Source organism: Lathyrus oleraceus, chromosome 6 (assembly GCF_024323335.1).
Source record: "Lathyrus oleraceus cultivar Zhongwan6 chromosome 6, CAAS_Psat_ZW6_1.0, whole genome shotgun sequence".
NCBI lineage: Eukaryota > Viridiplantae > Streptophyta > Magnoliopsida > Fabales > Fabaceae > Lathyrus > Lathyrus oleraceus.
In genome coordinates this window covers 317,668,517-317,687,185 of record NC_066584.1, presented here as the reverse complement: position 1 = coordinate 317,687,185, position 18,669 = coordinate 317,668,517, and the positions used below count along the sequence as shown (strand labels likewise).

General features: G+C 34.3%; 1 protein-coding gene across 1 annotated transcript; it reads left to right on the top strand.

Moving 5' to 3' along the window:
• The first annotated feature begins 17,138 nt into the window (after positions 1–17,138).
• On the top strand, positions 17,139–17,824 carry LOC127095431 (uncharacterized). The gene is made up of 2 exons (XM_051034119.1): positions 17,139–17,304; positions 17,406–17,824. The coding sequence occupies exons 1-2, from the start codon at positions 17,139–17,141 to the stop codon at positions 17,822–17,824; spliced, it is 585 nt and encodes a 194-aa protein (XP_050890076.1).
• The last annotated feature ends 845 nt before the right edge of the window (positions 17,825–18,669 follow it).

Below are 18,669 nucleotides of genomic sequence, written 5' to 3'. Positions count from 1 at the left end.
GCAAGCAAGTTCTTAAAGAACTGTAAGCAACTAAAGGTACCTGAAAACAATCAAGTATCATCAGTACGCAGACAGACAACAATAAACAGCAAATGTTAATCAGTCAGACTATACAGATTAATGCACACAAAAGCAAGCTATAAGCTCAAGCCCAAGCTTCACAACCTACAAGACAAAGTTATGTTAGTGTACAAACATCAAACAATGTCAATTTAATTAACTCGATTCAATCTCCTTGAGCATTGTGCTTTTCATCCTGAAAAATCAAGCAAATGTAAGAAACTAGACCACTAGGCCAAGCCTAGGGTCCAAAAGTGACAAAAATGTCTAAACAGCAAGGGATATTCAACCAAACTCAAATTAACACAAATAGAAAGCCAAGGCAATTGATCCCATGTTTATATCATTCACCATATTCATTCTATGCACAAAACAAATCAAACTAGGTCAAACATAACACCAAACATCCAAACAGAACTATTGCATTCAATTCCATATCAAAACAATTCCAAAAATCCTCAAATAATTTACACCTAAACAGGACATATTCAAGGTCTAGCATGTCAAATTTTAGCTCAATTGGACAAAAGGAACTATGTCAATGAAAATCAAGAAAAACAGACACAATTATATGAGCCAAATCACAACATCAACACATGCATTCACTTCAAAAATCCATAAGTCAATGAAAACAATAAAGAAATGAATGGGACCAAAAGCATCATGTCCTATCAGGTGTCTATAACCAGCATACCAAATTTCATGTTCATTCAATACCATATGAGCATTTCACAAGGATATTCCAAACACATGTCACACAAGCTTGCACATTTGACCAACAGAGATGAAAAATACCAATCAAATTAAAAATGCCACATAAAAATCCAGAAAAATTCACATAGCATCTTAACATGTTAATGATCACACATATAAAATTTCAAGTCATTTCAACAAGCCTAGGTCATGAGAATAAATCCAGAAAGTTAACCTAGCTAGGTGTGACACAAATTGTCACACCTAGATGCAAAAATTCATAACTCAATCCTCAGGTATCCAAAATTCACAAAATTTATATGTAAATCACCATCAGCATGTCTACAATCACCACAAAAATTTTCAAGCATTTCTTTTAAGGCATGAGTATTTCACATCAAAAATGGCAAAATGTGTCAAGAATGCATACAAGTCAAACAACCCTAGGTCAAACCAATTTTTCACCAAGCACAATTTGCAAAATCATACTCATAAAAAACTAGAGACAAAATGGAAGCTGTAGAAAAAATCCTCACATTTTTTGGATTAGCCAATTATTTTTTATGATTTTTTTAAGGTGTTGGTGAATTTTTTAATAATTATTTGAATATATTATAATTAATTAGGTTCATTAATGGCAATTTCGTAATTACAGCAACAGTGGCGCGGGAAACACCATCTTTGAAAGTTCAAACGGTGAAACGGATCAACACTCTTTTTTTTCAGAAATTTCATCTTCTTCATCCAGAAATGCAATAACACGATGATCAACAAATCATCACCAAAATACACAAACCGCATATGGTTGGAAAGGTCTTTCTCTCAGGAATCCAAATATGTCCATGGCTTAACCTAATTGTCTCTAAATCTCACGGATCGAAGGAGTTAGGGTTTGGCAACATAACTTTGAATCGAGATTACTCGAGCTACAGTTCGCTATTTTCAAAACCAATTGCATCACGATGCTCTACATCACACACTCTACCAAACGCATATAATCATTCATAAAATCAAGATATTCGAATTTTTGAGCACCTGAAATGGCAGCGTTGGAATCGGAGCTTTCAAGGTGTTTTGACGCGAAACAGATGCAGCATAGGCTCCAATAAGGTGAATGCAATGCTCAGGTTCAGTTGATTTTGCTCCTAGTGCTCGAATTTCTCAATTCACCATTGATGCATCACGTGTGACAGTTGCGATTTGGAGCTCCTTTGATCTTGCCTTGCCAAAACAGTTGGAGTATGAGAGGAATGAAGATCAACACAAAAAGAATCTTCGAAATTGATCAAGAATTGAGAGAGATTTTGTGACTTTTGCTTTGATGTGTTCTTGAAGAATTTGGAGAATTTGGAGAATTTGAGATGTGATTTTGGGAATTGTGATTTTCTGTTATGAATTGGTTGTGATTAAGAATATATACTCTTGATTAATCCACACTTAATCACTCTAATTAACCAATTAGAATATGATTAGTGAAAATGTCATCTTCAAGCTAGGGGCAAAAATGTACTTTCACATGCCAGCTCATGCCAGCTCATTGACAGCTCATACACCTCCTAAACACCTGTCATGAGCTGTTGCCATTTGTTTCATGTTCATTGGATGTGTATTTTAGAATTTCCACATGTGATGGCACTTGGTTCATTTGTTCAAGTTCATTTTAAAAGCCAATTTTCAAACCATGAAGCCTGGGCATGTTATGAGTATTCCAACAAGTTTCAAATGCCATTTGTGAAGTGTTGCAAAAATCCCCATCCAAAAATTCCCATTATTTCTCAAGTTGGACAATTTTGCCCCTGGTTCTTTTAACTGTACAGTTGAAATTTGACTTTTTGCATTGACCATTTTCGATAAAATCCAATTATGCACCATGAAAGTACATGTCAAATGGAGTTTGTGCATAAAAAGATCACTCAATTTGGACACTCCATGTGGAAGTTATGCCCCTCTGATTATGGGTCATTTCTGAAATTCACTGGACCATAACTTGACAACCATACATGGGATTTTCAAGTTCTTGGACTTTTTGGAAAGGTGAGAACAAGATATACAACTTTCATGTTGAACAAATATTCATTTGAAGCTTCCTTGGACATGTAATTTTGAGGTCAAAAACTTTCCATTTTTGGAAACTTCTATTACAAGTCACTTTCTATTTTTGGCAATTTTTGTTCTGACTTGATTTTCTCCATTCTTGAGCTTTGCAATGTCAAATAACACTTGTTCCAACATGAATGAAGTGTATCCAACTCATCTCCACCTCCAAATCCATAAAATCATGCACAGTTGACCACAGTTGACTTTTTCAACTGACAGATGAATTTGGCAATGCATAGATCAAACTGAGCCCCAATCCTCTGATGAAATGGCTTAAGGATGAAACCCTAGCCCCAATAAGCTTCACATAATCATAAAATGATCCTCACATACATCATAGACCCCTTCTCCTGATCATGCCCTGACTGGCCCAATGCAACTGATTAGGGTTGACCAGTGGTCAAAACCCTATTCTCAAGGAATGTGCTCCAACACCTGATTCTGCTGATGATAACAAACCATGATGATGATGATGTATCACTTCAATCAAGATGAAGACCAATATCCTTTGAGAATCATGAAACCCTAATTCATAGCCCAATCCTCAGATGGCCAATGATCAATCAATAAAACCCTAGCTTGCACTTTGACTTCCTCATCTTCTGAACCAGACTTGGGAGGATGGCTTGCACAATGTAACCACATGATATGCAATATGTAATGCCTAATGACCTAAAAATGATATGTAATATGTTAATGCTAGTCCCAAGAGAGGAGGGCAAATTTTGAGGTGTTACACTTTCCTTAATTTTATTCTGAGTCAACAATTTTTCCATCATCAACCATCTACCTTTTTTGCTGTTTACACTTGTTTTTGCTTTAAATATTATGCTGCCATGTGTATCTAGTTTGTTTCCCTTTTTATTTTCATGCATTTTGACACTTTTTTATTTCCACATGGATGCCTTAAGATTATTTCCTTTATTTCCTTTTTTTGTAATTACTACTTTGTTTCCTTGTACGTCATCATTTGTCTCCCTGGTAACTTCCTCGGTATTCTCCCTTCTCTCATCATTAACATCCCCATTATTGGCAAGATTATGATTCGTTTAAGTATTAATTGTGATAGTTTCCTCACTTAAGGAAACAAATCTTGATTCAATGATTGCTCTGACATCATTAATTCTCGCTAGAACGTTATTTTTTCTACCATCAGTTGTTCTTCTTCCTCTGCGTTTGTCATACCCCAAAATTCACCCTACCCCCATACAACTTTCATCTGATCCGTGGCCCTATTACCCATACATACATTCATTGTTTCATCATCATAACTTCATTAACACCCATAACCAAAAGCATATTGCACGGGCTCAAGGCATGGTGTTTACACCTGAGAAAAACCAACAAAACATGGAAAAAAAATCAATTTTTGGACTGTGTAATCGATTACACTGGCAGAAATCATATTCCTAGGCCATTTTGGTTGGTGTAATCGATTAATCAAATCATGGAAATCGATTACACCTGCGTAAACAACAGCAATAACTCTGTTTTTTTTACATATAATGACTTTTGTTTCACCCACTTACCACTTGCTTTCCCTATAAATAGGGACACTATTTCCCCTTATTTTTCATGCTTTCTAGCCTCCAAAAGTTTTGTCCAAACATCATTCACTCTCCTCTCTAAACCTAAGTCAAAACAAAAAACCTTTCTCTCACAAAATTCACCTCCCACCAACTTTTTTTCCATTTCACCTTTTTCCCTCAAAACCTTCCACTCTCTAACACTCACAACTCAACCCCTTCACTAAGCCTCCACCATAAATACTTTCATCCCAAACCCTTTGCTTCACATTCAATCTTAACACCATTTCAACCTAGCTTTTTCACATTTTTGGCTTAAACTTTTTAACTTTTTGGTTTTGTTTTGGATTGAAAAATGGTTGGTTGTTCTTGGTTGGTATTTTGATAGGGTTTAGATTCAAGCTTGCAAAAATGATTAACTTTGGTTTACACACTTTTTTTTTAGATTTTTTGCTCTTACTACCTTTTTGTTCATCTTTTTTAGTCTTACTTTGTGTTTGTTATCATTTGCTTTTATTGTTGACTTGTTGTTACATTTGTTTGGTTGGTGAGGTATATTAAATCATGGTCATGGTTGTTTAGACTTTATTAAGTCTTCAATGTTTCAAACTTATTAATGATTGATCAATAGATCGTTCATGATACTTTGAGGCATTGATAGATTGTATCTATTTCAACCATATTTGAGTCATTTGATGCATAGATGTGTAAGACCCCAATTTTGTCCCTAAGCTCCCTCATGGCATCATAACACTGCATTTGCATTGCCTCAAGGATCATAAGCATCTTGGTTCCCTTTGCCTTTGGGTGGGACCTCTTGTGAGTGGTTTGAGATCACCAAGCATGCTTGAATTGTATATTATTGCTTTTCTCACTTTGTTTACTAACAAAAAGCACAAAAATATGTCACTAACATCTTTTCTTTGTAGTTTGAGCAATCACAAGGTCCAAAGCTTCTAGGAGATCTTTTGTGCAATGATAAGGTCAAGAGGAGATGAAAGCAAGCATGGTAATGGTTCCCAAAGCTCTCCTCCATCAAATATGCCTCCCTAGCATCTCAATTCGTCATTTTGATCAAAGCAAGTCAAAGGGTTTGAGGTTTGTCCCCCAAAGGAACCCTAATTCATTTGTGCACCACAATGCCTTGCTCTTGAAGCAACCTCAGCCCATGGTCAAATACAATCAAGGGAAGTTCTTTAATTCTTCATTTCATGCATATTTGAACTTATTTGAGTGTCTTCAATCATCAATTCATCAAGATATGAGTTGTGGACTTGAGAAGTTGATCAGTCAATTCATCTGACTATTTTGAAGTGCACTGAGACCTAACTTTTCATGTGTTGGTCAAATGGAGATGATCCCAAAAGCAAACATGTTCTTAAGGACAATATGAACAACTTTCATGTTCATCAAAAATTGATTTGAAGCTTGGAAAGTCATCTCCCATTCCAAGACATTATAGGTCATTTTGACTGAAACCCTAATTTTGGGTCAACTTCCCAAGGACATAACTCATTCATTTTTCATGATTTTGAGGCGGGATCAAATTAATTGGAAATCTTAAGATGTCTACTTCAAATGTTATTTTGAACAAAATTTCAAAATCTCAAAGGAAATACATGTGATAATGCAAAACATTATAGGTCACTTTGGACCAAATGCATTGAAAGGCAAAAAAGTCCAACTTCAAGTGCCCATAACTCTTTCATCAAAAATCCAAATATGCAAAATTTAAGTCCATTTTGATTTTCTTGAAGATATCTACAACTTTGATGTTGGAGGTTTTTTCATTTGGGGCTTGCATCATTAAAACAGAAGGGCTTGAACATTGGCCAAATTTAGAAACTTTGCCTTTACATGTTTTGCACCTTGCACTTTAAACTCAAATTTCACCAATTTCCACACTTCAAATGGATTTTGGCTCAACATAACAATTATTCCTTACATCAAAACCTTTCCAACCATTACTCACATGCTCATGTTTGGATTTGGCAAATAGCATTTTCGAAGAGGGGAAGTTTTTGGTTGAATTATGCATAACACATCAAAACTCCATGCACAAGCCATTTCACTCCAAACTGCGCGTCCAAATCATCTCACATTCATTTCAGATTGCATTTGGCATTGAATTTGGGCCTTTTGCATGATCATGCAAGCCCATGCAATGAATATCCAATTTCATGCACACGGCTTTGATCACACTTGCCTTGCCTTTCCCTCTATAAATAGAAGCCTTACTCCATTCAAATACCATCCATGAATCAACCTGAAATGCTGCTGAACTGAAAACCTAACCTCTCACCAAAGGAGCTATTTCACTTTTCTTCAATTTTTTCAGATCTAAAATTCAACTACATCTGGTTGAATCTTTGGATCTAAAGCTCCTAGACCTTCATCCTTTAGTCCATTGGACTTCTGTTTTGCCAAAGGAAGCAAGGAAGTAAGCTCAAATCTCCAGAATCCAAGGTTGTTCTTCAACTGGTTTTTTCTTCGAATCTCACCAATTATTGATCTATTTGCTTGAATTTTGTGTTGGCTGAAGTCCTCTTCATAGAGGCAATTGTTTTGTATGTTCAATTTTTGAAATCCATGAAGTTCACTTGAACATCACAGAATTTCCATCTCTGATTTCTCTCAATATAGAGATCTAGAGTGGAATTGAGTGGTACAGGGATGATGTACATCATCCCAGCTTTCCAACGATGTATGGATCGTGTATTTTGGTTAAGCTTTTGAAACCTGCAAGTGTCACCGGAATCTTCATGCTCACCGGAGAAGAAGGTGGCTCCGGTGGCCGTCCCTCTGCCAGATGCATTGTGGACCATTGGATCTGATCTCCAGTTTATATCCCAGCCCTTGGATCTTTTGACTTTTAATAATGCCATGTGTAACGCATTGACTTGGACCTGTGGTGGAAGCGCGCTTCTAGAGCGTATGATCTGCCAGCTCAATTAATGAGCTCAAATCTAACGCTCCTGGTTTTTTTGAATTTCTTATTTTCTGATTTTATTTCTTTTATTTCCATTATTTTCAAAATTTCATATCTTCTTCATTTTAATTCCAAAAAATATGGGACCAAATGCATTCTTCCCCAAATAATTTCCAGTTTCTAATTTTGATTATTTATATTTTTTATTTTTTCATTTGGTATTTTTTGTGAATTTTCTCTTTTCTGGTTATTTTTAATTCATTTTAAATAGTTTTTGATATTCAAAAAATACAAAAATATTTTACTAACCTATTTGAATGATGATGGATCTATGAAAAATATTCTCATCAATTTTTTAATTGATTTGAGATTTATTTGAGATTTTAGTTCAATTAGGTTATTTTTATTCATTTTTAATTGATTAAAAATAGTTTCTGACTTTTAAAAATGCTGAAATTTTTTGTCAAACTTTGTTTGACCTTGTTGAACTTGGGATAAATCATTTGGACCTCTCAAGGTTGATTTGAAGTGATTTTGAAGTTTGACATTTCTTTTATTTTTAATTCAAGTTTATTTTAATATTAAAAATACCAAAAATATTTTGCTTATTGTTTGACCTCCAATCTTCATCTCATTTCTGATTTCTCATTGTTTGACTTTGACTTTCAATGTCATTTGGTCAATACACATGGATTGGTACATTTTTATTTCACCTTATGCATTTTAATCTTTCCATTTCCTTATCCATTCTTCTTCTTCTTCTTCTTTCTTTTTGATCAATGAGTTGAAGGTTGATAAGTTAGCATTGATTAGGGAGACTTAATCTTCCTTGATGCAAATCTAATTCATCTTGATCAATTGATCAAGTGGATGGCTTTGCATTAAGGATAGGTTGTTTCCTAAATCATGCAAAAGGCTTAAACCAATACAAGATTAATTCTCTTTTTCTTTTTGGCATGGCAAGTTGTTGGAACTTGGTTCACTAATCAAGACTTCTAACTTGTGTTGTTGCCTACATTATTATTGACTGGCCTCAGATAGTTGTGACTTCTACATAAGTTCAATTACGATTGCTTAACATAGCGCTAAATTTGCCTTATGGCACACTAACTACTAACACTAACCATTAACAATTAACATTTACTTTTTGCTCTTTACTTTTATGCAATTTACTATTCTTGCACATATTATCCATTTGTTTTTCCCTTTGCTCACTTGAGCACATGTTTATGTTAATGCCATTTGCCTTTTGCTCACTTGAGCACATACTTGTGTATATACTACTGTGCTTGTATTTTGTTTTGTTTGTTGTGGACCAAAATGCAAAGAAATGGACAAATGGACTTAGTTTCTAGGATATTCCCTATGCAAATATTGGAGTAAAATGACCTTAATGTTGAAGAGGGCCATGAAGGACCATATTCTAAACTCCCTCTTGTCCATTCTTGGATTTGTTAATAGAACCTTTTGATGTGTGTGTTCTTGTGCTAGGGATTCCACCTTGATTCAAATTTGAGGAACCATTGCCATGATCATCCAAAGTGGAAGAGACAAGATGCATTGAGGATCTCTTAAGAGACTTGTGTGATGATTGCTTGGGTTTATGTTTATGTGGTTGCTTATTCCAAAGGATGGGAGCTACTTGGATCATCCATATGATCTCAAGAGAGGAACTCATTTTTGTGGTTTTGTTTCTTACTCCTTACCTCTTGCTTGCTTAGGATCTTAGCCATTCTTCTTCTTCCCTCCACTCTAACCCAAGCCAAAACTTTTGTGCAAACACTTAACATTTGTTTTCAAAAATTAGAAACCTAAGCCTTATGCTTTTGATTTTCAAACCTTCTTTTCATAACACTTGTTTTGAATTGAATCTTTAAGGCAACTTTGATCATTTTGTATATACTTCTAATTGGTAAATATAACCCATTAAAATGTCTTTTTTGTGGTTCCAATGACCACTTTCTTAATCAATTTTTCATAACCTTTAGCTATTAGGTTTGAGTTATCTTTGTGGTAGATGTAATACTCACCTATATCCTTAGTGATGGACAATGAGTCTTCCATGCTTATTATAGGGTTAACCCCTCACTAGCATGTTGAAGCTATCCTCACATGGTGGATTTGTGGTTTTAGGTTGAGTTTTCTCCCTTGGATAACAAAAGACCTCAAGGCTTTTGGACCAATTAATTCACCAACTCATTTTTGAGATTTTTTACCCCGAACTACGAGGTTTTGATCCTAATCTTTTTAAGATGGTACGTAGGCAATGGGTTCATCCATCCAAACAAAATGTAAATAATTTGTATATTCTCTTCTCATCTCTTCAATCATGTTTGCACAAACAAATTTTTCACAAAACAACAATCTTTACAACAAGTGTGAAAAGGGCTCCCTAGGAGTACCTAGGATGTTTTGGGTGCCTAACACCTTCCCATTGCATAACCAACCCCCTTACCCAGATCTCTGATTCTCTTTTACTAGTTTTTGATTTGATAAAACTTTTAGGTTTTTGTTCGCTTTCTAACCATTCCTTTGGATAAATAGAAGTGCGGTGGCGACTCGACTTGTATGATTTACCTTGGATTTAGTCAATATCTCTAATGGTAACGAATACCCCGCTACAAGATGAAACTATGTTTTTTACATTAACTTGCTAATCCATTTGCTTATTATTATTCTACTAATCACTAACTACTAATTCCTAAAATTTACATTATTGCACTTTACTTCCTTACAATTTATTTTATTGTTCACTTTATTTCAAGTACTTTATGTTTATGTTTATTGTTATCTAACCACATCATTTACATTATGCTAATTTATTTACTTTTTCACTATCTTGCTAAATAAAAGAGGGAATTAAAACAAAAGAAAGCGAACAAATCATAATTTGTTAAAATATTAATAGATGGACTTAAGGTTGTATAAATTTCTTTGTTACAAATCTATTGTTTGTTGATTTTTTAATCATCTTCAATACTTTGTATCAATGATAAGTTATCCCTTAATGTGTGATATTTTGAGTATTTTTTTACCTATGGAAGAATAGTCCACAAGATGTTCATTCTTTACATATTACTAACCATTAATTATACTTCACTAACTTTACTTATCATTAAGTTTTGTTATTATGATTTTGGTACTACTAACTTGTTATTTATTTTAATGTCATTTATATCCACTAACCATTATTATTGTGATATTGTCCTTCTTTATCTTGTAATTTACTTTTATGTCATTACCTTATAATTTACATTCAAGTATCCATTATCATCATCATTGTACAAACTCATCATGCATGTTTATTTACTTGTTATTTATTTTATTATCATCATACATTAAAAACAACAATAACATGATAAAATGATAAGATCAAAAATATTCACTTCACTCTTGATCAACTTGACCTAGATGATTTCATCTTAGGACCCTTGCTTGGAGGCCCTTTCCTTTACTCTTTTGTGATACTTTGTAAACACTTGGATTTTCATCAGTAACTTACATTCATGTTGTAAGAATGGCATCATGGCACCACCTTAGGGGACATGTTTGTAAGACCATTATCCTTTGTTTAGCTTAGGTCACTTTTGCACACACAAAGGCTTTCTCTTGGGCTACCTTACAATGAGACCCTTTACTTTCTTGTTGGTTACTTTGCATGCATGTTACATTACCCAAATTTCATAATTAAATAAAACAAACCCTTGTTCAATGTCAATTGACATTTTCATAATCAAATTCAAAACACTTAATAATTACGATCATTATTGTACGCCACGAGCCTTAAGTGGTGGAGAATGAGTAAGAATGGAGCATTCCTACCCTTACTCTGATTATTTTGGACGCAAGATGTTTGACTTGTTGTCTAGAATAATCACCTTCTCCCATAGACTTTAGTACAATATAATCATAAACATTTTTTTTCACAAAACCCTTATTTAAGGTAAAAATAATACAACTCATCAAACTCATTTTTGTGTCTTAGGGCATCATCTCTAAAACCCTTTTTTCAAAGATAAAATCAACCAACACACAAATATTTTCTACTCTGAACTACGGAGCTCTGATTCCTCGTTCCCGAATGAGTGATACGTAGGCACAAGGGCCCCAATCCTTGGCGAGCACTATAACAATAAAATACCCCATCTTTCACACACTTTTCTTTTGAAAATAAAACAATGATAGATAAATCCCCACGTATGTAAAACAACCCAAATGGTTCTCATGGAGTACCATGGACGTGAGGGGTGCTAATACCTTCCCCTCGCGTAATCGACTTCCGAACCCAAATTTCGGTTGCGAGACCGATTCCTTATTCTCTTTTAGCGCTTCCCGTGCGCGTCTCTTTTCCGAGGGTTTTATCGACTATTTCCCCTCGCCTCTCGGATAGAGGTAAACTAAATAAAATTCGGTGGCGACTCTTCTGATTTTGCCTCTCGTTGGCATCTCTTTAGTCCCAATTTCGTTATCGTGAAATCCCGATAACGACAACATTGTTTTGGCACCACTCCTCACGACCATTATTCTTCTTCTCCCATGTTCACGACTCCTTCTTTTGCTTCTAAGACCACTTATGCGCCAATCACATTTGCAACTTCATTCCTACCTTGCTCTTTTATGATTCTCTATAGGCAACCTTCCTTGTAATATCCAAACCGACCACATGATAGGCATGGCAGATGTAATCCTTCATACCCAATCTTATATCTCCTTCCTTTAATAGAAAACATTGGTAGCAATGGATTTGAAAATTTTACTTCTATACATAGCCTCGCATACTTACCACGTTCTTGTTGAGTCGTGTTCTTGTCTACCTTCACTGTCTTTCCTACACGATTACCAATGAAAGAAATAACTTTTGCATCATAGTATTCAATTAGGATACCTGATATTCAAATCCACACTGCTACATCTTCAATTGTGTCACTCTCCGATTGAAAGTTTGGACTTCATTCCTTCATAGTTATATAATGATCATATATAAGCTATGGGTCATTAGCCAGTGTCACCTTTTTATCACCTTCATGCGTGAACGCGATAAGATAATAATTATTACTTAGATCTATGATGTTGATCACACATTTCTCACCCACATCTGCTTCAATCGCTTTGTACCTTATCTTTCTTCTTAGCCGTTTAGCAATTACACCCCTGCTCCATGGTCGGTGAATCCTTACTTCCTCTAGCTCTGATAAGACAGAGGTAGGACATTCATAATTTCCTACCTTCCCTTCCTCCGCCTTCATGCATTCCATACTCTTAGCATATTGATTATGCGTATTAATATGCCTTCCATAGCAATTACACCTCTCCTTCACCTTCATGCATTCCATAGCAATTACACATTTTCTCTATGGTCGGTGAATTTTTACTTCTTCTAACTCTGATAAAACAAAGGTTAGATATTCATAATTTTCTACCTTCCCTTCCTCCACCTTTATGCCTTCCATACTCTCAGCACATTTACTCAGTGTGTTAGTTTGTTGTTAAGAAACCTTTGTTGTAACTTTGTTTTGCCCTAACACCGTCGCTTTGTAGGATGGGCCGACATTAAATCTTCATCCTTATGTCTCAGGTCATTTTATCTTCTTCGTGCTCCTTTCCTGTAAGTCTCGCTCATACACACTCTTGCTAGTGCTTTTGATCGAATTTTTTGTCGTCGCCGCCATTAAGGTTTTTCACTTAGTAATATTCAATTTTTGATTCACGCTAACAAATAGGAGACACCTTACAAAGTTATGTTGTTTATATGGTAATGTCATTTTGATTGTTTGATTGTACATGAAGACATAAATGTGGACTATGTTCATGTAAAGAACCGAAATCAATTGATATTTGTTGTAATTAAGAACAAAATAAACATTTATAAATTTTTAATTTTATTTTCTTTATTAATACATTAAAAAAATTGTTATTGTATAAATATTATATATTCGTTACAATTGTAAAATGGTTATTAATGTCATTTTATTTTTATTTAATATTATATATAAAATATTACATTTTTGGGTATTTGAAGAAAATAAATGCTTATGTAATATATTTTTATTCTTCAATTTTATCATAATATGCAAAATTAAAATTAATTTTTTATTTTGTATTTAATATAAAACACAAGATTCATGACTATTTACTATAATTAATTAATTGTATTTTACATTGTTATTTTTAATTTCAAAAATATATCTTATTACATTTATTAACAATTCCTATAATATTTTATTGACCAAGTTCTATAAATAGACTATTAAAATATATTTTAAAAACAACTCATAATATTTTATATATGATTATTATATTTTGTAAATAATTCTGAATGTCTATAAGTTCTCAAATTTTAAAAAAATATAATTGAATATTATTTTTATATTTTACCAAATAAATAAAATAAGTTTTATGAAAACATCATTTAATTTTTAATAAAATAAAATAATTCAACAATATACCATTCTTTGGCTTTTAAAAAAACCAAATAAATAAGTTAGTGGGGGCTATGCCCCTAACTACTTCTACATAGTTCCGTACTTTTGAAAAAAATATATTCATTTCTACTCTAGTGTGGGAAATCGGAATATGCCTTATGCGTCAAAAGAATCACTCACTAATTCCAAATTGGATATCTTCCTTGTTTCCTTTAGGTGATATTGAAAAGACATTTAATAATAAATTGCATATCAACAAAAAACACATTTAATAAGTTGCATATCAACAAAACACAAAGAATAAAGATTTATTTATATGAGTTTTAGTGTTTAAAAATTATTTTGTAAATTTATTTTAAAAAATAGTTTTAAATAAAAAAAAAGTTTGATAATTTTTTTTCATAAGTTTTTTTAAAATTGTACAATATTACAAAATTGTCATTAACGAAAAATATTCTATTTTCAATTTTCAAAATTAAAAACCAAAGTGTACAAAATGTATTTTACTTTTTTAATTCTTAAAAACTCTTTAATTTAAAATAATTTTGTAAATTAGACCATCAAACAAATTTTATTATTTTTAAATTTTAAGAACTTATAAAATCTAATCAATTAGATTCTAAATTATCAAAATTGTTATTCTCTTTTCAGAAAAAATAAATAAATTAGTGGGTCAATAAACACCATCCAAAATTTAAACTAGTGGGTCAATAAACACCACCTAAAATGTATAGAAAGAAAAAGAAAACTACAAAAAGAGAAGAGCAAAATCAAACCCTCTAATGCACTTTGAAACGAAAGTTAGGAATACCTAATTTGTCATTAACCATGTTACCCTGAATAAAAGGCGGCATGATGGACCAAAAATGGAGACAGTGAAGATGTAGACCATTTAGCCTAGTTAATTAGGGGAGGATGTCAAATGACCTCTTTGATTGAAGGAACATTAGGAAGACACAAAGGGATTTTAACCTTTTTAAGAAGATTAAAGTCTTGCATAGAGGTTGAAGACTTCAATTTGGTGCATTTACCAGCTAGAGAAATAGTTGAGGTGATCAAGGTGATGATTGTCTTCAATGTGGTGCTTCTTTTACTAAAACGAGCTTGGTTTCTACTGAACCAGATTGTGGAAAAAATGTTGATTACAATTGACTTTAAAATCAGAGGATATTGGGGAGACCTGTTAATTGACAGTTACTCCAAAGATTTATGAAGGAGCTAGCTTGCAGGTTGAATCCAATAAACTGAGAGAACCAACACCAAAGGTTGATATAATACTTGCAGTCGAGGAACAAGTGTCTAGAGCTTTCTTCCTGCTGGAAATAAAGGTTGCAGACAAAAGGAAGGTTGCAGCCACATCTTTTTAAGTTCTTGTTGGTGGGTATTTTATCATGTAAAAGTCTCCAAGCAACGAAAAATTTAGTGGGAGGAATATTTGTGCACCAAATCCACTTGGCCCAGCCAGACATCACACTTTAATCTTTTAAAATTATACATTTGTTTGAGGTTTAATTGCCCTTCAGGAAGGTGGAACCAGGCAAGACCATCAGGTTGCACATTATCCAACAGAATGACATGATCCACCAGTTTTGGCAGATCAGTAAATTGAAGCAGAATTTGATGAGGGAAAAGCCAAGTCTTGTGAACCAAGTAGTCATTAACTTTATTGTAAGTGATGAGGAACAATCAACATTTGATTAAGAGGTTGGTTCCCCAGCCATCTATCCATCCAGAAGAGACTTTTTGAGTTGGATCCAATAATCCTACAATAGTTATCCATAACCATGTGGAAATCAACTCTCACACTACTTCAAATTGAAGAGCTAATATGGTGATGAATACAAGAGGAAGATCTAATGGCCTTGATCCCGATGATCTTTGCCCAATCTTTATTGGATTGTAAGGATTTCCAGCAGAGAAGGAAATTTGAAGCTTCATTAAGAGTAAGTAAGGATCTCAACCCTAAAGCACCTTCCTTCAAAGGTAAGAAACACTTCTTCTAGACCACAATTACCATTTTCCTCTAAGAGATATCCCCCGCCCATATGATGTTCTTAATCCATCTCTCAAGGTCCCTTATAAGAGAAATAGGCCAGTCGTAAACTGTGATGAAATATGTAATGCCCCATACTGCTTTAAGAATTACTGACTGACCCCACAAACCAACACGGGTCTTTTCAGCATGCTTTATCCTCACTCACACACTTCTCGGGAAACTTTCTAGAAGGTTACCCATCCAAATACTACTTCAAGTTAAGCCTCATTAACTATGGAGTTCTTATTTGTTAGGCTACAAAAAAGAAGATGCATCTTATTGGTATAGGTAGTTCCAATCAATCCTTATAATCATTCTTTTAACCATGCAGTCACATCCCTACACATCCCCCAATACCCCTCTCATTTTGATGTGAATTCAACGACCACTCTTCGCCCTCTTCGGCATCAAGTGTTACATCCACTCTTCGGCCTCGGGTGTTACATGCCCACTAGCTTTCGCTTGGCTCGTCCTTGAACCACATCGTACTGGGAGGGGTATGGCTTTAATACCATTTATAAGGTGTATTATCACCCCTTTCTTGTTTACTTTGTTGGCTTTATGAAATTATTGTACAAATACTCAGCAGGAGTAGTTGTTTGTGAATTGGAAGGTAGCCTTGAAGCTTGTCTTTATTTATTTTTACATTTATCGCTTTTTAGTAGTTTATATGCTCTAATCTGTAACATCAAGAATGGGACGTACTATTTGTTTGATCTGATGTTTGGAGTTTATTTTCTTTGAGTATTTTCCGTTAAATAATTATTTTGATGTTATGAAATATTTTGAGTTCCGCTGCGAGATTTTGAAAAATATTCATGAAGTTGCACGTTGTGTTTTGAGTAGCATCCTAAGTTATGAAATTTATCTTTTATATTAAGAGTATGGGTTTAGGGTGTTACATAGTGGTATCAGAGCAGGTTGGCTCGTCCGTCCAGGTCTTATGACTTTTATCTACTTCTTAGTGTGTGATAAGTGTGTGAATATTATCGATGCAATTTTTCTTCTAATCGTTGTTTGTTGATTTACAGAGAAATGGATGGAATAAACGATCACACAATTGTTGGGGCCTTGGCAACTCTAGCCCAGTTGATGGGACAGGCTTTGCAAGCTTAGTGGAATCCACAGGATGAAGGTGTTGAATCCCGTGGGCTGAATAGGTTTGAGAGAAACAATATGCCAACCTTCAAGGGAAGGTATGATCAGGTTTGGTCGTAGGAGATCGAGAAAATCTTCAGAGTGATGGCTTATGCAAACTCTCAGAAGGTTCTTTATGGTGCTTACATGCTGTTAGAGGAGGTCGGATACTGGTGGGACAATGCGTGATAGAGATTGGAAGCTTGTGGTACTGAGGTTACTTGGGCAGAGCTGCATTTATGGAGAAATATTTTCCATCTAATGTGCGTAACATGAAGGAGATTGAATTCCTTGAGCTTAAGCAAAGGAATATGACTGTTGCGGATTATGATGCCAAATTTGAAGAATTATCTAGATTTTCCCTTATTACAATGGGATGGAAGCTGAAGGATCAAAATGCATCAAGTTTTAAAGTGTACTTCGCCTAGAGATCAAATAATTTATTGGATACTAGGAAATTCGTTAGTTTTCTATGTTGGTTAGTAAGTGTCGTATCTCTTATGAAGACAGTCGTGTTAGATCCATTCATTACAAGAGTGTTAGTGATAAGAAGAGTGGTAATCAAAATCGCAGAAAGTCGTATGTTGTTCTAGATGGTAAGTGTAAGAAGAGGTTTCAATGGAGGAATAATGGTGGGAATAATCAAAGTGGGGGAGGTGTTCCTTCTCCTATCAAGTGTTTCAAATATGGGGTGCTTGGTCATCGTGCTTTAGAGTGTATTGCAATCTTATGCTTCAAATGTGGGAAGGCAGAATATAGAGTTATTGAATGCAAAAGTGTTGTTGTGGTTTGTTTCAACTGTGGAGAGACTGGTCATATTAGTACACAGTGTCAGAAACCCAAGAAGATGTGGGATATGAAAGCTGGTGGAAAATTATTTGCACTCAGTGGTACAGATGCCTCAAAATCTAATAATCTGATTTGAGGTACTTGTTCTATTAATGAAATTCCTTTAATTACTATCATTAATATTGGTGCGATATATTCCTATATATATGTTGATTTTGTGAAAATATTGAATCTTGTGGTGTCTGCTATGAATGGAGTATGGCCATTGATACTCTAGTTATTGGGTCAGTGACTACTTCTTTGGTTTGTGTAAATTTCCCTTTGACAATATATGGTAGGGACTTTGGTATTGACTTTGTTTGCTTACCATTGAGTCAACTTGATGTTATCTTGGGGATGAACTAGTTGGAGTTCAATTGTATTTATAACAACGATTATAACAAGACAATGTTATTTCCTGAGTTTATGAAAGAGAAAAATCCTCAGTTTTTAGGTGTTAGTCAAGTAGAAGAGTTCCTGAAAGAAGAAGTCCAAGTGTTTGCGATGTTTTCCTCTTTGCAAGTTGATAGTAAAGTGGTGTTGGATGACCTGTCTGTATTGTGTGAATTCTAGATGTGTTTCCAGATGATATTATTGATCTACCACCATAAAGAGAGGTTAAGTTCGCCATAGATTTAGTACCCGATACTAGACATGTGTTGATGGCACCTTACAGAATGTCTCCAACAAAATTAGTGAACTAAAGAAACAGTTAGAAGACATACTTGAGAAGAAATTTTTCAGACCAAGTGTATCACTGTGGGGAACTCTAGTGTTTTTAGTGAAAAATAAATATGGCAATATGAGGTTGCGTGTTCACTATCACCAATTAAATAAGGTTACTATTAAGAATAAGTATCCTCTTCCTAGGATTCATGACCTTATGGATCAATTGGTTGGAGCTTGTATGTTCAACAAAATTGATTTGAGGTCAGGCTATCA